This window comes from Chlamydotis macqueenii, chromosome Z, assembly GCF_036417535.1.
Source record: "Chlamydotis macqueenii isolate bChlMac1 chromosome Z, bChlMac1.mat, whole genome shotgun sequence".
Classification (NCBI taxonomy): Eukaryota; Metazoa; Chordata; class Aves; order Otidiformes; family Otididae; genus Chlamydotis; species Chlamydotis macqueenii.
This window is the reverse complement of record NC_141593.1, coordinates 27557801-27579971: the sequence shown is the minus strand read 5'-3', so window position 1 is coordinate 27579971 and position 22171 is coordinate 27557801. Positions and strand designations below refer to the sequence as shown.

General features: G+C 49.0%; 1 protein-coding gene across 1 annotated transcript; it reads right to left on the bottom strand.

The window, feature by feature from the left end:
• Positions 1-11975: 11975 nt before the first annotated feature.
• On the bottom strand, positions 11976-19280 carry DMRT3 (doublesex and mab-3 related transcription factor 3). The gene is made up of 2 exons (XM_086771136.1): positions 18830-19280; positions 11976-12937 (listed from the first exon to the last, which is right to left on the bottom strand). Exons 1-2 carry the CDS (start codon positions 19278-19280, stop codon positions 11976-11978), a joined length of 1413 nt encoding a protein of 470 aa, XP_086627262.1.
• Between the last annotated feature and the right edge of the window lie 2891 nt (positions 19281-22171).

The window sequence follows — 22171 nt, the reverse complement described above, 5'->3', positions numbered from 1 at the left end:
AGTGTTACATGGTGAACTCACTTCACTGTAATGCAACTCTGTTTTATTAAATATACCTTTGATGGTTCTCTGGGTCAGCCAAAGACCTCAGGATGAGGCAAACATAAAGCAAAGCAGTCGTTCAGTAAAACAAAGATCCTACTCAGACTCAAAACAAACCAGAGCAAGGTAGCTCTATGTAGAAAGAGCACTGGTTGGATCTACTGAGAGGGAACCAAATATGAGATCAGAAAACCAATCTATAGTCACTTACACGACCTACTGCTCCCCAAAATCTTGCATGCTGGAGACAGGCATCCAGCTTCTCCACAGAAGCTGTCTCCCAAAACCAGGTGTCCTGAGCACCCACACAAAAAGAAGTTCATCAAGGCCCTGGAATATGGCAGCAAGGCCAGAGCACGCTGCAGTGAGTGTCCTCTGCTGCCTATGTCCTAAACATAAAGCACATGAGCAGGAGCAAATTAGACCAAAAATACTAGACATTAATGTCATCTCTCCCAATACAAATGGTTTGTTAAAGTGCTTCAATGAGGGCAAAATGTCCCAATGCATACTCATCCCATAATTACAGGAACGTTACTGTAATACTGGCCAATTTTATTTTTTTTTTCCAGTATCTAGAGTTACAGTAAGAATCAGCTGAAGAGTTGTGGTAACAGGAAATTCCTGTGCTCCTCAGCTTAGCTGCGAAAAGACATGCAGGAAATGTTGGTGACCCGAGCTCTCATAGCTCCCTGCCTCCCGGCAGGGTGATCCCCACACCTGCTCCAGACGCAGAGACAGTGAAGAGTACAGCATATAACCGAATGCTACAGATTTTCCTTACTTTTTACTTCACCAGATGATATGATACATGAGTGAAAAAGGATAACAGAAGGTCCAGTCCAGCTCCTAACTGTGCCTGTCCTGACAGCTTTAGCCCAACCCTGTAACTACTTGTCTTCCACTTGGAATTTCTAAGTCCCCTCCTGGCAGTTGTGGCATTCACCTGATATGCCAAAGCTTATGGCCCTGGTTGTATTCTAACATGTGTTGGGTAATGTGACTGCATTTGCTCCTTTGCACCCAGGACATTGGGCACAGTATTTAAGCCCAAGCACACTCGGCATCAAAAGTCCACAACCAAGAGGAGCAGTGCCTAAACTGCTTGTACTAATACATATGTATTTCTAAACATAAAGGCTAATTTAGACTTGGGGCATGAGTTATTGTTTCAAACTAACCTGTTCAGCTCTACTATCAGAAATTGCAAGCAGGCAGGTAGGCTTTTTTAAGCAGGCCTATATGTCGTACAGAAAATGGGAAAAGCAACTTGTCACAAACCAGGAAACATCCCACCAGCAAATCAAACCAACACTACCTCTCCCTCACTTCAAAACGAGACCTTAGCATGTCCCAGGTAGCAGCACCGATAGGGTATTTTGAAGGCACATAGGATGAGTTCCAAGCTTATCAAGAGGGCTTCTCCACAGGCAGGATGTAACATGGACTGTTTGGCATGAAAAGAAAGATATTGTAGGAAAATCTTAGTTCCACTAGATACCGTAGGCGCTAACACACTTTGTTTTGACTACAAAATATTTGTTACTTGAGAATGTGAAACAAACTGCTGTATCTGGCATCAGCCACACTTTCAAGTGTGCTCTGATAGAGCACACTGCAATAATCTAGAATGGATGATAACCAAGAGAGTCCAAGACAATAAGTATCAAAAGAAGGGCTTGAAATGCCCAAGACAGAGGTAACTGGGAAAAAGGTTTGCCTCTTCATATTGAAAAGCAGCTAGTGATCCAGCGTGAGAGGACCTCAGTCCTCTCAGGCTGGATGTCTCAGGCATAGACACCACCCACATATATCACATATATCACAGACTACTGATATCGCCAGACATCTCTGGACTGATCAGACACTAGTTAACTTTCTCCCACTGTCACCTTCCTACTGTGCAGTGGCAAAAAAAAAGTTTGGTCAACATACACTGTAAAAGCTGAGAAGAGGAATAAGGCTCTTGAATGACAAGGGAGAAAGGCAATGTCAAGTGTCTTGAAGCTCTGAGACACTTGATAAGCCAAAGGTTTGGCCTATGTCTTCCTCAAGTATTCCTCCTTTGTTTTGTTGAGGCCCCTTCCACAGTCAAATAGGATAAACATAATACCTTGGACATCTTCAACTTCTCGTGAGCACAGAATTCAAAGAAAGTTGGCTGTGTATGTGAAGGCATGCATACGTGTGTAAGGTATATGCATAAGCAAGCGGACACCACTGCATCTTTTTGTTTGTTTGTTTCTGATTTTCTCCCACTAGATGGAGTTTGGTGACTTTGGTAGGTCCCACTGCAGCTGTCTTCCGACGTTGTTATTAGTGGTTGTGTGTCTGTGTGTGTGACAGTGATGTTAATAATCTGATTGTTTGGTTATGAGTTAATTCTTCTGCCTACAGAGGAACATATGTACCGAGAATGGCCCAATACTCTGAGAAGCCAACTTACAGGTACTTGAGGATCTGTTCAAAAGCTACCTTGGGATTTTGAGGTCACGTATCTGGAAAGGCTAGTAAGCAGCAACTAACATGTTAATGAAAAAAGAAGACATTAGAAAATAAGAAATATGCAGCTTGTTTCTTGAGGAGCTTAAAACGTTATATAGAGTGGAACCAAAATACAGTATGACAGTCTGAGTCTCATGTCAAATGTGACACCAAACCTACCTCTGCCCCAGGGAAAAGCTGCAGCCAGCAGATAGCACTGATTGGTATGCAGAATCCCCAGGGCTGCATGGTTTGGATCTGTCCTTTGATTTGCTTAATTTCACCAGTGAAAACTGAACCCAAGGGTCAAACCTAAGGACTTGATTTACTCCCCTCTGCCTTCTTTTTACCAGTGGAAGCAGAGGGTAAGAGGGCACAGTGGCCCCTTACCATGGAAGGAGAATCTTACCCGATTAAGTCCTGCTTTCACTTCTGGCTTCCCTTCTCCTCCTTCTCCTTCTCCTTCTCCTTCTCCTTCTCCTTCTCCTTCTCCTTCTCCTTCTCCTTCTCTGTCCTTGTCCTTCTTCATAACCATCATCACATAACCCCTGTTGTTGCTGATCGTGGGCAGGATTAGGGTAGTGTTGCAATACAAACCTTTAAAGCTGATCTTCACTAATGAAGAATTCCTTGTAGTGCTTGAAATGTGGTAGCACATGATGACATCTTTCTTGACCTTAACCTGTTGAAATGGCCTCTCTGACAAGCTTTTTAACAGTTCCAGCCTCACAGGTTACATTAGCTTATAATAGGAACTGCAGTTCCGGTTAAGCAAGAAGGAAGGCAACAGGAATGCTGCAAGAAAAAGTTTTAGCACAAGACTTATTTCATTAATACAGTGAAAAAACAAAGTCTACATCATTGTTGTACAAGGAGCACACCAAAGTGCCTGTGTTCCTCTTGAAGAAGCCAGCCAGCCAGCTTCTGTTGGGCAGGGAGGTGGCATCGGCTGATTGAAGGTGCCTCCATTCACTTGCTCAGAGGAGTGGCTTTGTCTATGCAGGTAACTTCTGGATAAAACCTGAGACATGAACTACATTTGAACATGACAGGAAAGCCAAGGCCACATCTTTTCCACCAGATTGCTATCCCCAGAGAATAATACAGTATAAATCACTCCCAGTAAAAATGATGGGGAAATTTCATCCTGTATTTGTCTTTATAATTTGTTTACAAATTTATGAACCCTTATGAATCTAAGGGTCTTTCAGTGTTGCTACCCAAGCAAGATCAACACTGCCTGTGAAAGGGCAGTGACGGCTGGTAAGCCACTGCCTATGGTGTTTCCTCATGCCTTCAGATTTGCGAAAACAGGTACTCACAGAGAGGGAGAGGGAATCCTGGTGACCCCCACCCTGCCACTCTTCTCCTTGTGGCTCTGAGCTGACCCCAAATCTACCCCTGGCCAAGCAGCCAGGGCTGTGTAGAATTAGGGAAGGACGACAGACCCATCTCTTTTCGTTATAAAATCACCCAGCGATAATGTCACCCAGCGATAACATCACACAGCACATGGGAGGTGGTGGGTGGCACTGTGCGGTCAGCGCTGGGGGTGTGCTGGGGAGTGGGGGTTGTGGCTGTGATTCAGTCAGCACAAGCTGGGGCCGTCAGCTGGAAGGAAGGACCCCAAGAGGAGATACTTTGGGGTCATGAAGTTACTTTCCCTCTGGTTCCTGTCTCGAATGAAACATCCCTCCTTAGCTCTCACAAATCCATCCTGTGTTTGGCTGAAATACTGCCAGGCTGCCTTATTTTATGTGAAGACAAGGCCATGCCTTTGATGTCCAGGTCAAGTTGTGCAAGACAGCGTTTACTTTAGATGGGTGTTTGAATAATATATGTTACAGTAATTTGTGACTGACTCTTTCTCGTCTAAGCTCGGCTGAGGGATGCCTTCAAAGAGAGTTGCAATTCCAGACATTTGGAAGGGAAAAACACAACCCATTTCCCAAGGAGCTCTCAAATATCCTGCATACACAGTTCACATTTTCGCCTGAACTTGTACTTTGCCAATTCAAAGAGGAGGGGGGAGTCCTGGGCTGAGGGACTGGAGTCACAAACCAGTTCTTCAGCCTCAGTGATTTTTTTGCGTACTTGTGAAATAAAAAAGCGATTGAAGTTCCCTCAGGGAGTAATTTTAATCGGCTGCAGGTGAATTAAAACCAGGTCACAGTAACTAGGTGTTGGCCTGTGCTTTCAGGCCTTGGAAAGTGTGCAAAAAAATGGAGAAGCAGTGCTGTAAAGGAGGTGAGGAGGCAGAGAACAGCCACTGCGAGCAGGACGGCGGTGATTGTATGGCTGCTTACCACACCCACAACCACAGTCATTTCTCCTGTTGCCAGACCAACAAGACAGCAGAAAAAGGAAAAAATCTTTTAAAACAGCAGCCAGCAGTGATGGCCAAATCAGGAAATACATGAATGCCAGACAATAATTCAACAAGTAGGATGTTTGCTTGAGATTTCGGACTTTAAATATATACTGATCACCTGGGGGATTAGTCATACCTTTCCATATCCATACATCATGCAAGTCTGCTAAAACCTCATGCAGTGAACTTTCCAGGGGAGGAGTGCGGAGCAAGCACAGCCAGGCAGTGACACCAGCCCCTCTCACCTCCTGACTCCTGCTACAGATCACTCCATTCCCTTTTCAAGGCAACTGCAACACAGGCACAACCTCTGATAGTGCGTTCTTCGGCATGGGAAAGAACCGCTCCCCGAGAAGCCAATGAAGGTCGGAAATTATCCCCTCTCTCACTCCTTCCTTGTCTCCAAGTTCTATAAAGCAACCGCAAATCCACCACAACCCCCATCTGCTCACAAGGATTGCAGCGATCGAGGCCTGCTCTGTGTTCACCCAGCACAGGTGAGATTAGCAGAGAGAAGTATGCATGGGTAAGAGAAATCAATGCCCCCATCCCTTTGGACCCTCAGAAATATTATCTTCAATGTTTTGAAGTATTTATATTTTTGACAAATATTCAAAACGAATTCACTTATCCTTTCCACCCTACCCCTGACCCTGATTATGAATTATTTGGCAATGGAGTTAAAAGAAGCAGCATACATGCAGTCCAATGTTCCTCTTCTTTATACCTCTGCTGACTTTTAGAAATAAGAGAAATTACAGAGGAATGAGTGGGGAAGAAAACGTCTAACTTACACATAGCTGACAATAACTGTGCTAGTGACTAAGCCACATAGTTCAAAACGTTGAACTCACCTTGAGTTGGGCCAAATCTATAAAGGGTGTTAAAGTTTCCTGGAAAGGGTTTTGCAGTAAGTATGGAGCCATGTAGGATAACTTTCTGTATCCTAGGAACTGTTCTTCTGGAGAAAATGTTGCTTTTCAATACATGTAATTTATAGCTGTACCAGACATTAAGCATTACCCTGTTTTTACTGGGGAATGAAGCAGGTTCAAGGTGAGAACCCATCCATTTCTGCTCCCAGGGGGGATGCTAGCTGTGCCCTGTGAACAGCTTGGAGCACCTTCGAGGAAGCCTGCTCCTGGTGAGTACGCCAAGAGATTAACACACAGAGGCAGAGGAACAAGAACCTCAGATTCTACTGCAGCACTCCCTCAGGCATAATAGCCCGTCAGGGCATTCTTCTGCATCCCTGGTCACATCAGTCATGTAGCCCTTATAAATGATAAAAATACCTAGATTTGACAAGTAACAATGAAGTACATTTCTCTGTATTTCCACATATTTCAGTGTCTCTTTTGTATTTCTCTTATACACTGAGTTTTATCTCACTCTTTCTGGTTTATAGTCGCTGTAGCAAGGAGGAATCTCAGCAATGCTCAGGCAAGGCAGGGGGACTAGACTCCAAAGAAAGACGTTTCCAAAAGGGAGGTTGAGCTTTGCCACTTGCACCAAAGCAGGAAAGTGACTTATTCCATTAGTTACCAACAAGCTCCTTCACAACCACACTGCCATCACGCTACTCACTCTTGCACCACCTTTCTCCCATGACATGCACCCACTCGCCAGGGGTCTGCAGACCCCAGGCTGAGCCGCATGCTGCTGGGAGAAGTGCCAGTGTGTGCCCACCTCCCTCGGGGAGACCAGGAGGAGACCAGCTCCTCCTGAGCCTGCAGACTTCCCTGCCTGAGCCACGCAAGCAGGTCCGCAGCGGCTTAGAAGAAATAATATACTTTCTAATGTCCTAAGTTCTGCTTTCTCACTTTTCCTCAATCTTCTGCTGACTCATGTATTCACTACCTTTAGGGAAAAGAAGGGCAATTAGTACAATTTTATTACAAGATTTCTGGTTTTATCTGGATGTTGCAGAGGAGAATGTTGTAATGTGTGAAGTCTAAAGGCTCAGAAATACGGCAGGTGGGAAGAACCCAAGCACTGTTTAGCTTAGCTCTCTGCAGCTTCTAGCCTTTGTATGACAGTGGCCAACTCAGGATTATCTCAGAATTGTCCTGATCTTAGTTTTCCAGGGGAACTCTCTTGCTGGGCAGGCACGGTTCAGCTATTGAAAAGCTATAGTATCTCTCTCTAGGAGAGAAAAAGAAATTAGAAACAAAATCTTATATAATACACTCTGGCAAATACTGTGCTCTGCTCTCATATTTGCAGAGCACTTAAGGTTTTTAAGAATTTACAGATAATAACCATTAAATCCTTGTAGCAGTTATCTTTATCTCATGGAGATGGGAAAAGAGATACCTGAAATTTAAACTGACCTATGTGATCTTTCTCAGGTTAGTGAGCAGAGCAGGGATGTAACCTTGCAAAGGCTCCTGCTGTCCATACCTCAGCTTGATCTCCTGCACAGCTTACAAAGACAAAAAAAATAGCAAACCACGCTCAAAAAAACTCTGTAAATATATTCTTTCTGTTGCAGCTTCAGGAGAGCCTGGTCTCTGTCAGTAGACCTCCTTAAAGTACGTCTCTCTCTGTAGTTGCTGAATCTTTCTGTGCACGTGATGCTCTGTACCCATCCTCTGCAGGATCTCTTCCTGGCAGCACTCTAAGGGTTTGATCCTCCGCTTAAGGTCAGGATTCATCCTGTGCACAGGCATGCTTGGCATATTGCTGTGGCTATGGCTCTCAAGTGCTGCTGCTATTGTGGAAATGACTGGAATTAGTGTCTAGCGAGGGACACAGCTCTTAATCGAGATTCCTGTTGTTACCACACGTGCAACAGCCTGCAGGGAGCTGCTGAGTCATGCAGCGGATCTGCCTGTGACAGTGCAGAATGCCTCGGGGAGCACATTAACAAAACACCATTTAGGGTGAAAAGACTTGTCTCTGTTATCTTCCAGCGGCAGACCAGCGTGAGAATGTTAAAATATTGTATTAAGTTAGTTGTTATAGGGAAGGGAGAAGAATGATGCTTCAGAATTATATGTCCACTAAAATTGAAGTTTGGATAGTATGCATTCAGAAATAATTTTATTTTCCAGTAATGACAATATGCAATATCACGTAAGAAATGAAAGTGAAGAATTGATCTTATTCTTCAAATACAGGATAGCTTCAATATTAAAATTAACATATAAATTTAGCATCAATCTTATTTCCCCACTCACGTCCACTGAGTAAATGCACATAAAGAATGAATCACTGAAACAGTATACTGAGAGAATCAAAGTCATTTTTCAAAGATGTCAGCACAAATGTGAGGTGAGCCTGTTCACCAAGCATCCAACAAATTTTGCAGAGGTGGCCCTTCAGGCCCATAAGGAGGGCAAGTCAGGCACCCCCAAGGGGAGCAGCACAACCACCAGCAAAGACAAGGCAGGGGGGAGTTTGGGGCAGGACATCCCCATTGCACTGTGCTTAACCCCCCACCCTGACCCTTCACTTATCTACAGGTACACGAGCTGCTGGAGAACGTGAGCATCACGTTAGGGGTCTCCCCAGCATTCCTCTGCAGGAGACATTATTACTGTTAGTGTTTACATCACCATTGGCCTTATCCACCTTGTCACAGCCAGAGGTTAACGATCAGGGATTCAGCAACCTGCCCTGGTCTCTGGTGGGCCTGCACTGCTGCTGGCGACAAGCAGAGCCGTGGGCAGAGAGAGCTTCCCACGGCATTGCCCGTTGGTTTTGTGTGCACCCACGGAGAGTTGACAGCAAAATCACCTGCCTGAGAAAAAGCAGCCCCGAGGCAATCCAGAGAGGCACCCCGGGCAGCTGCTCAGCCAGGAGCAGAAACTGCAGAGGGCAAGAAGTGAGGCTCTCTTGCTCCAAGACAGCCACAGCCACTCTAGCATCCAAAGAAAAAAAAAAAAAAAAAAAAAAAAGCCCGGAACCAAAAAAAAAAGAGACCCCTTGGTTTCTGGGCTTCAGTAGAGACCTTGCTATGCTCAAGCCATATTTCCTGATACTTAAATTCGTTTTTCCGCTGGGGGTTTCTGAGCATCAACTCATCCACCAGCATTACCCCTCCTCACCGACGCGTCTTCTCTCTTCCACAGCGTGAGCTATTTACTCCGGCATGGAAATACCTTTTTTTAACCACGAGATGGAGCCGGAAAACGCAGAGCGTTTGGGTGCCGTACCCGCAGGCCTTCCCCCGCACCCCGTAACCTCCCCGGGCTGGGGACGCGGCCAAGCGCGGCCTGAGGCAGGGCGGGGCCCTCCTGCAGAAAAGGGGCTCCCACTGCCCCCCTCACCGCGGCTGCGCACGCCGCGAGGGTGGGAGTGGGTGGGCATCCCCCCCAAAACACAGCACAGTGAGAGTCTGTGGAAAGGGACCCCACGCTGGGTGAGCAGAAAGAGAGGGGTCCTGCCGACAAGACAAGGGGTCCACGGTGTGCGGAGGCTGGAAGTCAAAAATTGCATCCACCTGTAGTGCCAGCCTGGAAAGTACAGCTGGACAAATAAAGTAATTTCTCAAAGACATCTTCACAGGCCAATCCATTTAAAAAAAAAAAAAGAAATCTTCTTCATAGCCAAAATAGCATGTGGTCAAACAAAAATAGTTGTTCAATATCAAAACTTGCGTTTTTCATTTTGAAACATTTAGGTTTACTTTATTTTTTTTTAATCATTGTGAATTGAGTGAAAAGATATTTTATAACACCGGACAAGGATTATTGTAACTTGTTTGCTTTTTCAACAAATGGTTTATCAAAAGAGATCTAATTTTAAAAATCATATCACTGAACCTGCATTTTTCCCCACAAGTGTTTAGAATGATAATAGTTCACTATAGCTAAGGGTCACCTCTCTTTGAAAGATGTGTCCCAGTTCCAAGATGCCAAAATTCTGTTCTCCGAAAACCCACAGGCCATAGTGTGTAAGGTCACTATGAGCTGTCACGGGCACCACTGTTTGGTCTTTCTGCTGGAGATGATTCACTCTCTGTAGAAAAAAAGAAAAATAAAAAAAAAATCATTCAATATACAAGGATGTCTATACAAAGGTTTCTGCTGGAGGGAAATCTACTTGATGTAAGACCTCAGAATGAGAACTCCTGGACCCATCTGCTCTTTTCTAACCTTCGACACTTAATTTCTCCATGCTGTTGGAGCACAGCATGTCACTACATCATCCCTTTCTCTCTGCAGGATCAAGCCTATTTTACCTATTATGGTTCTCTCTGAAGCGGCTCCAAGATTAATTTGTTTACAAGTGCCATGTGAGTGCAGGCAAATATGTCAGTACAAAACTATAATTCTGCATTTATGAAAATTCCAGATGTTTTCATATTTGCACTTCTATGAGGGAAGCTACTTATTTTCTTTCCTAACTCCCCCTGCCTTTATGTCTTTGCTCTCTAGCATTACCAGCAAACTGCTTTTCTGAACAGGTTGGAAAGTTATGTGAGAAAAAGTATCTTTCTGTTATTTATCCCCTAAGGAAAATAAAATAAATATTTTATTCTCCTTTTTTTTTTGTGCGTGTTCAGTACCCTTGTAAAATGCGAGATTGACTGGGTACACAAACCCTACAAAATATGAAATGCCAAATGAGAACATAGGCATTCATCTCAGCAATGACACCAGATAACATGCCCGATATACATTACAGTTTTAAAGCCCATCTGCTTTAGAGTCCAACTTCAGGGCAGCCTCGATTGTTCCTGAGGTGTGGGACTAATCCGTACACCTAACAGGCCTGACAGTCATTTCATCTGCATTCAGAGGTGTGTTTTGGAAAAGCCAACTGTCAAGCAGATGCGGTCACTTGTGAACGGTTAAAAAAATGGCACTAATACCTTAACGAACTTCTAAGTGGACAATTAATTTTGTGACATTCCTTATCAGAAGCAATTCCTAATGTTATTCTGACACACATAAGATACGCAGTGTAATCAACGCATGCAAACATGCAATAAATTTTTCAAATCATTATTTTTCTAGGTTTAGGGAAGTTGCCATTTGGCTATACATTATTTTAAAGAAATGCCTGCTATTACATCCTATTTCCTTTTTTCTACCTCTACAATGTAGGAAAAAAAGACGTTTCTGAATCATCGCGAGAGCCTTTTTTTCTGCATGCTGTGGCTGCAGCAAGCTCTGCTTTACTTAGCTGAGCTCAGAAGTGTCTGCAGTATATTCTCAAGAGACCTCATCCTACCCAATGACAACATCTGCCTAATCTCATCTGCAAGCTACAAGGCAGGGAAACAGAATCTGCACTTGGAGAAAGAGGCTTCCCTTGACTGCAGTTGCTGGAGCTGGACATTTCAACCCTGGCTGAGGGCTAACCAGCTCTCTATCTTCATAAATATTATTTGCCCAGTATAAATAACATAAACCAAGATCACCATCTTAGTTTATTTTTCTAGAGTCCTTAGCATGCTACATTAACCTGACAACGCTTAATCTGGGTTCATTTCACAATACACTTCATGCAATTCACAGCTGTAATTGGCTTTACACTGACATTACACGATTCGACCTAGTCATGGGAAAAGAACAACTCCTAATGTTATTCCTCTGAAAAGTGTCCAAGCTCAAATGGCACAGAAGCAGCTCATGCTAGTTTCATGTGCATATTTCTTTCTTCTGTCTTTTCTTTCACTGCAAGGATGATCACTGGCATGAGATTGTAAGGTCCTTTTGCAGTTGAACTATATTTGTTTGATTTCTTATGTCCTGAGGAGTTCTCTCTTATAAAACAGCATTCAAGTATTCTAGTTTAACATCCCCATTTTTCTGAGTTAAGGAACAAAGTAGACTTTGGGCTTCTGTTTCCATCAGGAATCTTCCAGAGTCCCACAACTGATAGCCATAAAGTCTTCCCTTGTAACACACACTCAGCACTAAAGCCAGAGTATTGCTATTTGGCATTATCCAGTGAAGTGCAAGAAATTAAATAAGTTATGTCTTTATTGCTATAGTACAATACCAAGCAAAGTCACTTTTTAATACAATTGCAAGGGTTTGGTGGAGTACGCGTCCCTCCTCTCAGGGCCCAGTAGTTCACCACACGGCAAGTATCCCTCAGCTATCACATGTCGAATGTCAGTCTAAGATGTGTTGAGTATTCTTGAATCTGAAGAATCAGACCTTTCATCATATTCATCTTCTGTGTAAATCGGTTGCTTAGACACAATAGGACACCCGTCATCAGGGATTGAGATCCTAGGGTCTTCTGACGAGCGGGAAGGAAGGACAGGTGAGCTTCGGAAAACACTGGCTGAGTTGCTAGAGAAAGGACTGACGTACTGGGACCGCAGCTGGTACTGCTGCTGCAGCGTCATGGTGTTCCACAGGGTGACGTCGTTGGGCAGGAATGGGCTGGACTGGTTTCTTGCCAAAGTGTTCCTCAGCATCAGTGGATAGCGCGGTGGCTGAGGGAAAGGGTGCTGCAAAGGTACGGCCAAAGGATTTGGCACGACATTACTGGAATCAGCAGAGAACCTCAGTGTGTCAGGGACCCTAAATGCTGAGCCCACAGACCACTTGGAAGAGGAAATAGGGTACGAACCCAGCGTGTGTTCAAAAATGTGCCCGTTGGAAGGCAAAACAAGACCATCGGTTTCTGCAGAAGTTCTCTCCCCACCGGCCACCGAAGACCGACTGGACAGGAGAACCTCTACCGCACTCACTAGATCACCTCCGCACCCCTTCAGGATCAACTCCAGCACAGCTGGCTTTTGGTTAGGGAAGATCTTTTTCAAGACTTCAAGCGGAGGTCTGTTGGCTTTCAAGCTGAAAGGTAAAGAAACTGTCCCAGAAGGACCTTCTATCAGGAGGTGGTTCTGCTCTGGGTGGTACTTGGGGCTGTCTGGACGGCTCTCTGCGCTCCCACCATTTTTCTGAACTGCATAACCAACCTCATCCACTGAAACAATTTCAGGGCTTTCAGGGGTGAAGCAACTTTTGGCTTTAGTCATGTCTGGCGAACTCCTTTGGTCTGTGTCTTTGTCACTGTAGGTCTCAGCATTGTCTGCTCCACCAGCATCACCCAACCGCTCCTCATTCATGTCTGCGAAAAGAAGGCAGAGAAGTTAATGAAAAACTGAGGCCAAAAGATTTTACAGACATTCAGGGATACAGTCCTCTTAAAATGAACAAAGCAGGATACTAGGGTAGAAAAAAAAGCGTTTTTCACAGAGATCCTGCTAGAAGTAAAGTCTCTTTGCAACATCTCATAAGAACAAAACTGCAAAATAATAATGTGACCGGGTCTAGGCATTTTACGCTGCCTTATAGGTATCTGTCTCATTCTCCCATGCACAAGAAAAGAATCGGTGGTCATTTTTCTGCTGCACCAAATACGCTATGTCCGTCACCTCTCACTGGTTACAAGGCAGCAACACGCCACCCAAGTGCAAGCTTTCTCAGAGGAACTTCAGCACTTTCATGTCATAATTCCTCACTACCACCATCTCACTGACTGTGAGCCGAAGATATCCAGAGGGCACCTGGGAGACCAAAATTCCCTCTGCAAGTCCCTCTGCACTGGTGGAACCGTGCCATCATGTCTACTGGCTGAAGGTTAAAGAAGTCTTCAAATAAATCAGTGTATTCCAGTACTGGCTCTGTGGACACTGATTCCTTCCCCAGGAAGAATCACAGGCTTTTCCTCCAAACCCTAGAGCACAGCTGATGCCCTGGCCTGTTAGAACACAGAATCTAGAAAAAAATCTAGTTCAGAGAGGACCTCTGGAAGGCACCTGGTCCTACCTCCTGTTCAAAGCAGGAGTCATCTACAATATATATAATGTTCCTGCTCAGCTGAGTTTTAAATAATTCCAAGGACAGAGACTCCACTTGTTCCAGGAACCTTGCTTTTTTGTGTGCTGAACTAAGAAGGGCAAGAGCTGAGTACTTGAAAACAAGCCCATTGACCACACCATCTCCAGAGGGACACTCAAAAATGAGAACACTCCAAATCTCTGGTCACTTTGGTAACACCTGGCCAGAGTACGGAAACCTTTGAAATAAGACTGCTTGTCAGAAAGAAGAGAAGAAGAAGAAAGGTTGACAGCTTTCACAGTTTTATGCACAAGGAGGGTGCATAAAGTGTACTTGCTTGAGACTCTTCACAGTTATTTCCCAAGAACACTGTTCTGCTGGCCTTCCTCATGCAGCACCATGATGGTCTCCCTGGGACGCATCAGCGGCTGGGAAAGGGTCCTTGTCCAAGCAGTGGCTGGCAGAGCCTGCTTTAGATGCACAGGGCGGTGCTGTTGAACACACATGTGAAAGACTATCTGCAGAAACCAACGCAACTGTTTGCTTGGCTTCCCAAGCCCCTAGTGATCAGCCCATACAGATAAAGAAGCTCTAAGAAGAAAGGTTCCCAAAATGTGCTGATGGTCACCCCTGCCCTGTCGAGATGAAACAAGTTAAAAGCGTGCAAGCGCAGGCAGGGCACTCCCCCATGCCGCAGGCTGACTCTAGTGCAGAACAGATCAGCTGGAGACAAACTCGTGTTCGTGTGATTTACCCACCTTGAGAAAGGACTCAGGGTCTGAGCAAGCCTGCACCGAGCAAGAAGCCCTACACTCACCAGAAAGAGGGCTGTAAATAAATATGAGATCCTGGCAGAGCAGCGCCTGACAGTCGGCGTGGCAAAGGGAGGTTCTCCTCATGAGGACGGCCGTGCCAGGCTGAAACAATGGGCCATCCTACAGAGTCGTGGGATGCTGCTAGTTTGGGATGTGGAAGGTGTGCACAGGCGTGGAGCTGAGGAACACAGATGTCCTCAGGAAGATTTCGCCCTTCTCTTTCAGCAGGATAACCTGTTTTGGGTACCCATTTTTATACTGGTTATGCTTTCTGTCCAGTGCAAATGGGGAAGCGACAACTCTTTGTGTCGGTAGATTACAGAGAAGCAATGTATGTACGCTGTTTCTTGTACATGCAGCACATCAGTCTTGCCTTAGCAGCCAAAGGGGAATGCAGGGAACATTTGCCGGTAGCAAACGGGCAACGTGTATCCTTTTGAGGAGGTGGTAAGACCTCAGCGTAGCTCATCTATTATTTGAAAAAAAAACGTGAGGCTCACCCTACCTTTCCCTCCTAATCCCTTTGCATCTTCATAATCACACATTTATTACAAAAGACAGGATGCTAAGGATAATTCACATCTGAGTGAACGGACAATTTATCCATCAAAGGCTTACCGGGCAGTCCGGAGACAGCTAATTACCTCTGTCCCTGTCTCACCAGAGTTAGAGAAGCATGGATGGGCAACGATGGTCCTAATTTCCACGTAAATAGATTGCACTATTACCAAAAGGACCACATGCAAGCAGAAGGTATTTCAGAACCACTGCACTTTTCCCGTGTATTTTTATGGGCTGATAACAAGTACCACTGGGGAGCAAGTACACGCTAAAAAAAAAAAAAAAAAAAAAAAAAAAAGAGAGAGAGAATCAGATTCGATGTCCCTAATACACTGCCTGATCCTTACAAATTACTATTTTCAAAATATTTCAGATTTGTTTCGTTTTCAGTACCCTTGAAGATATCATCATGAGGCTTGTCTAAAAATTTTCTTCAGATGCTGAAAGCCCACCTCCCTGAAGTCCGCATCTGTGCGCTCAGGAGGCTCCTCGCCCCGCACAGCGCTCAGTGGAGCATCTCGGTAAAACGAGGGCTCGGTGGTTCGAGTCAAACGCTGCGAATAACGCGGGGAGGATGATCCCAGACTGGGTAATACCGAGTTTGGATGCTATTGTACGGTTGTGTTTTGTTTTTTCGTGGTGGTTTTGTTTTTGGTTTTGGTTTTTTTTTTTCTTCCCCTCCGCTTTTTCGAGAGCATTTCTCGCCGGCGGTGCCGGGCGGGTTTTCGCGTGGCGGTGCCACTCCCGGTGCCCCAGGCCGGTGCTTGGAGCGGGCGGGCGGGATGCCGGCTCGACCTCAGCACTTCCCGAGGGTTTTCCTGCCCGGCAGGCCAAGTTCTGGCTGTGCCTTATCCTCACCCGGACACCACTGCTCCGCTCGTTCAAAACCGGCACAAAGCAGCAATCGTTAATAAACAAAGGTTTGGGAAGGTACATCCTAAACGTCCTTATGTGGGCACTGAATTGTAGGAATATTCCATGCACGTAGACATCTCAAACAGCTGTATTTTCGGGTGTAAAATTATTCACTGTGTGTTCAGAATGTACGACCCGCTTCTCCTAGCTAAAGGTGGGTTTTTTTCACCATGCGTAAGCTTCACTCGAGGATGGTCCAGGCTTTAAGAAAGAAATCTTGTCCTCAGACTTTTTTTTTTTTTAATGTTTGTGGGTTTAGGGTGTTGCGTTTTGGGGTTGTGGTTTTTGTTTGTTTGTTTTCTATTTCAAATTGCCTGCATTCGAGTATTTACTTGGCCGGCCCTGAGGAAACCGGGGAAATAGTTTTCTTATCGATATAAACGACAGAGAGTATCCATCAAATAACGCACATGCAGAGACAGACACGCACCCGGACCTACAGAGGCGCAGAGCAAACACAGATACGGGGGAAACACAGCACGGGTGGGGGGAAGCGTGCACGCACTCAATCTACATCGGTAAATAAAGCTGCTACGAATTTGGAGCAACGCATACTCCGATTTTTCCTTGCCTATTTATACCTTAAGGACCACAAGTTAAATATTGTAAAGGGGCCAAATAAAAGTGAAATGGGTGGGATAGAGAAGCTGTTCTTCTCAAGTTAATAACTTGTCTGGAAAACTTGGTCTAATACTTCGGAATCAAATTTGCTTTTTCGATATTCCCACCGCTGACTCTGCTAAAACATTTTGCGCTCTGACTATTAGAACAGCTCTTTCCGCAGCATAGATTTTCTCGGATCCTGAAAACATCTGCCTTTTTCCCTATTTCTATTATTAGAATGGACTGATACCAGAACTAGCACAAAGCTAAGGTTGCGTAAAACTCCCGGCGGGGGGTTGTGGAGGTTTTTTTGGTTGATTGTTTGGTTTGGGCTTTTTTTTTTTTTTTTCTTGTTTTGCTGTTTGTTTGGGGTTTTTAAAAATTATTTTAACTCCAGATTTTCTTCCCTATCTTGAAAGGTCACTATTCCCAGACTAACACAGAGGCTGCTCGGTTGCATTAAGGAGCTGGCTCTGAAATTAACAGAAGACTCAATACAGCGTTATATTAATTGTTTGCAAGCCTTGATAACTAAGACAGAGAGATGTAACACGCGCTTATGTGGGCGAGGAAAGTTCACCAGCTCAGTTATCAGGAGGGAGGAATTATTCCGGGTTAGCACAGGCAGAGGCAGCAGGGGGTGTAGCTTCTAGAGGCGTTATTTGCACAAAGCAGAACTTTGCGACTGTCCCACCGAAGCGACCAATTCCGGCAGGAATAAAAGTAAACGGATCTGATTGTACCGTACATCGGGGAAATACCTCCTCCGCTCAGTGCTGGAAAAAAAACCAAAACAACCTTCCAGAAGATTAATGTCCGGGTGGGGGGGTTAGTAATGGGGTGGGCTCGGGGAGCAGATAATTACACCCTCTATTCTGACGATGGTCGTAGCACGGGTAGCGGGGAGAGAGGGAAGAGGAGAAAGCCGTGCCGTTCAGAGCACGCAAGAAGGTTGGAAATAATCGGGTTATCTGGTTAAACGGTGTCCGCTGGCAGAAGGACCCCCCTTAGGAGATAATTTTTCTCCCTGCTTTCATGCATTCCCATGTTCATAAAAGCGGGAGAAAAAAAAAACAAAAACAAAAACAAAACAAAACAAAAAAAATCCAAGAGGGAAAAAACCCAAAGAAACAAAAAACCCGCCCCAACTACACAAAACAACCCCTCTGTAACAATCGGAGACCGAGGACCGCGCGGGTGAGGTTTGTGCAATCGGGGTTGCAGGGGTGCACCGGCTCCCCCCAACCCGGGCCCAGGGCGGGAGATGGCGGGGGCCGGCGCCGCAGGTCTTGATTTATAAAGATCTCCTCCGTTATGTTTTTTTTTTTTCTCCTCCCGTAAAGCTGTGAGCAGAAAGTGCTGACTGGCTGGCCAGGAAGAATTTCTCATCAATACGCTTTGATTGTATTTTGCAAACAAAATGCCTGTTGCTTGGTAACATTTCACTTGAGCCTGACCTTCCCCAAAAGTTATTGCTATCAGATTCGATTTACACTGTCCTCCCGTGATTACTGTAATCTTTTAAGCTGGGAAGTTCATCTGTCAGGGGGAAGAAAAGTTGGGCGTGCAAGTCAATACCGTTCCTACCCGCTAGATTTATATCCTGCTGGCGAAGTTTATATGTTTCACTTTCTGGAAAGAGCTACGGTGGGGGTTTTTTCCTCTTTTTTTCTTTTTTTTTTTTTTCCCCCCGGCCTTTCCCCCACCCTCCACGCGGTTCATGCTCCAGGGACCTTTCCCCTCTTTTCCTCCGCCAAGGCTCCGCGCCATCGGGAGGCTGCGGGCAGGCGGAAATCTCGGGGGGACGGAGGGACCCCAAAGCCTGGGGAAGGGCCGTCGGAACCTGGCGAAGATGCGGGGGCCGAGGAGGGACAGCGGGCGGGCAGGCGGTGCCGACGGCCAGCCAGGAGGGGAACGGGTCCGGGACCACCGGCAACTCCGCCGTACCGACGGCCCTTGCCGCGCCGCCACCCCAGGCTTTGCCATTCCCCTGCTTTTGCACCGAAGCTCCCCGCGGAGGTTTTGTCTTGGGCGACGTCCTGCAGCCCGATTCTGGGAGTCGCACGTCGGGGAGGCCGGCGGGAACGGGCCCAGAAGCGGGAGGTTCGCCAGTCCCCCTGGGCGGCTCCCATCAGCGGGCCCGGCACCGTGCAGCTCCCTGCTTTTTAAGAGCGACAAAGCGCCGGGCTTCCCCACCACTCCCCCCCGCCACGACACCCGCCCTGTCGGGGCCCAGCCCAAGCGCTGCCCTCCCCCCGGCCCCGCTGCGCCCGGCCCGGCCTCACCTGCCTTGGGGAGCGGCCCCGGCAGCGCGGGGGGCGGCTCGGCGGCCCAGCGCAGGGCGGCGGCGGCGGCGGCGGCCAACTCGACGGGGGCCCGCTGCGGAGCGGGGCAGGGCGGCGGCGGCGGCGGCTGCGACGGGGCAGGAGGCTCGGCGGTGCCCGGCGGCCCCGGGAGGGCACGGAGGGAGTCGGGGAGGAGGCTCTCTAGGCTTTCGTTGGCCTGCTGCCGGCGGAGAGCCACCTGGGCAGCCATCACCCGCTGCCGCTCGATGATGAGGATGCACTTCTCGCAGGTGCAGTCCTTGAAGCGGCAGTAGCGCTTGTGGCCCTTCAGCCAGGACAGCACACCGTGGTTGCGGCACCGGGCGCACTTGGGGGTCCGCTGCAGCGGGGCCCGCGGCGGCTGCGACACCGGGCCGCCCATGTAGAGGTACGGGGAACCGTAGCCGTTCATGCCCGCCGGGGAAGCCCGGCCGGGCCGAGGAGGGGGAGGAGGTTGGGGGGGGGGGTCTCTGCCCGTGGGGTGCGCGGCCCCGGGCCGGCGGGGGATATCCGCTGCGGTGGCACCGGCGGCACAGAGCGCTGCCGCCGGCCCGAGCGACACTGCTCCTGCCCGCGCCGCCCCGCCGAGCCCAGCGCCCCTCCGCCCGCCCCCCGCCCGCCCCCCGCCGCCGGGGGATGGAGGGAGAGGAGGCGGGAGAGGAGGAAGGGAGGGAGACAGGGAGGAGGCGGGGGGGGCCTCTGCCGCGCCGTCGGGGGAGGGGGGCTGCCCGCGCCCGCCAGAAGGGATCCGTCCCTTGGAGGGCCGGGACCGGGGCCGATGCCACCCACCCACGCCCTCCGCACGGCTCACCTCGCAAAAGCCCTCAGGGCTTGGGGGCGAACCGCCGTCCGTGGGGGTTTTTCCCTGGCGATCCCAGAGTCCCGACGGGGCGTTCGGAACCCCAGCAGAGCCCATGGGATGCGGCGAGCGGCGGCATGGCGTGTGGCTGCCGCCGTCAAACCCGCTGTGACCCGGCGCTGCGCCGGGGGTGGGTATGTGGGCCCAAAGTTTTAGCAAAGTTTTGAAGCTGCCCCGGGGCCGGGCAGCGCCCACGTCCCTGCGGGACCGCGCCGCTGAGCCGCGCGGCTGCCCGCCCCCCGCGTCCCCTCTCCCCCAGGCGGCTGCTGAAATGCAAACGGTGGCTGCAGAAAGGCGTGCGGGACCCTGGGCCAGCCGGATCGCCCGCAACTGGTGGGATCCGGCGTCTTCCTGCATCTCCAGCCGCGGGGAGGTTTCTCGCTGAAAACAGGGATGTTTCCAAGACAGCAGCGAGAAGTTTAAACCCAAACGTAGCATGTTAGTGAAAAAAGTATGGGAACGTCGGCGGCGGGGAATAAATTCACTGCAAGTGTTTACCTGCCCGCCCGTCTCGGACCCGAACCCTTTTTGCCGCCCCAAGGTCTCCCCTCATTTTCCCAGGCACCTCTCCACTGTAACCGCTACACCAAACCAGCCATTTAACTGGGGTGCGTAATCAGGAAATCACGTTTAAAGCTCGGGGAGTATTTCGCCAGAGAGAATAAAAAGCACGGCATGCGCTGCGACGGCATTTGCGGGATATTTCATCGCTTGGCTCCTTCCCGATCAGTTTTCTGTTTCTGGGGGAAGAGGGACTCCGGGAGACCTTTCTCCCCGGGGCTGTGAGCGGGGTGTGCGGAGTGTGCGGAAGGACGGGCGCCCTGTCAGAATCGATTCCCCCAAAACGAAGGAGCGGGGAGCGGCTGCCGGCTCCCGGGACGGGGTGTCCCGGCCGGGTTGCGGGCCGCGGGCCCCGCTCTCGCTTAGCTGTACCCTGAGTGTTCCGGCCGAAATACCGGTTTGATAGAGTGCCGTCGGCCTTTCCCCTCTCTTTTGGTGGGAACGCTCTCCACCTCCCAGCATTGGACAACATCTGCCCACAGGGCCGGGTTTGGAAAACCCTCCTCTGCCTGCGAGGCTGTGGTAACCCAACACCTGACACCTCCCGGCTCCCACTTCTGCTGGCAGAAAGGGTTTATTCGAGCACATAATGGGATCCCGGCAGAAAGCTTTTCAGAAGGGGCTGTGGTAAACTGGTAAACTGCGCCACATGAACTCCGTTTCCAGGGCTATTAAGCTTTTAATTGGAAAACAGCAGAGGAAATTTCAAGGTGACCATAACGCCTTAGCAGCTAAGCGCCCAGAAGAATGGATCTGGGGGAGAAGGAACGCGCGAAACAGATGCTCCGAGCAACGGAGCCGGGCTTTCCGGGAAAGAAACGGGAAAGAGCGGGGCAGGGGCGGGCTGGAAACCCCCAACCGGCCCGAAGCGGCCGGCCTTTGGCTCCTTGTCCATGCGGAGCCGTTCGGGGCGGACGGCGCTGCCGCCCGGACCCACGAGGGACCCGCGTCCCGTGTGGGGAGGGGAGCAGCGGGCGCCGGGCCCCGTCGCGCCGGGGTGGTGCCGCGGCGTTCCCCACGCATCGCGGCGGTGGGGTGGGGAACGAGTGGGAGGAGGGCTTGGGGTGGGTGGCGGGGGGGGGATGTTTAGGAGTGTTTGCGCTGCTCTAAAATAAGCATGTCGGGAGGGAGCGTTGGCGGGAAGTTGGGTTACCGTCGCGGGGGTGCGAGTGGCAGGATTCGTTTCAGGTGCACCCCGCCAAAACTGCTTTTAGGCAATGCCTCAAATACAGGGAAAAGACAGGGGAGGAAATCTCCCAGGATTTGCCACTGGAAGAGATGGTCTGGGCGGTTCTGAACCCCCGTGAGGTCACATCCCGAGGAGGGAGAGGAGCCGGCGCCAGCCATGCGAGGCCTGCGTGGTCGGGGGTCGTGCTGGAGAGGGGCGACACCTCGGGACATACTTGGGGGAAAAGATGCGAATTCCGCACCCGAACCGACAACCAAAGCTGCCCGGTCAGCCGCGCACGTTGGCAGGAACAGCGTTAATAAAGGTCACGGGTTACCGGCCAGCCAGGGACGCTTGGGAAGAAGGCGACTTGCAGGGCAGTGGGAGAGGAACAAGTGAAAACAAAATAAAACAAAACAAAGAAAAAGAAGCCAGTGAAAACTGCCGGGCTCCCCGCGCAGCTCGCTAGCCCTCCTCCTCGGAGCCCCGGAGGAGGGAGCCCCAGGCTTGCCCTTTCCGGGGGGGCGCACCCCACACCTCTCCACTCCCGACGGGGCGCGGCACGCTGGCATGTGCCCATCGCGACACCCACCCCCCCCCACCCCATGAAGGTCTTTCTACACTGAATCAGAACTTGTCCGCCAAAACTTGGAGCTCCGCCAGGTGGGGATTTACCCCCGTCTTCTGAAGGATGCTGCTTGTCCTCCCCGCAGCT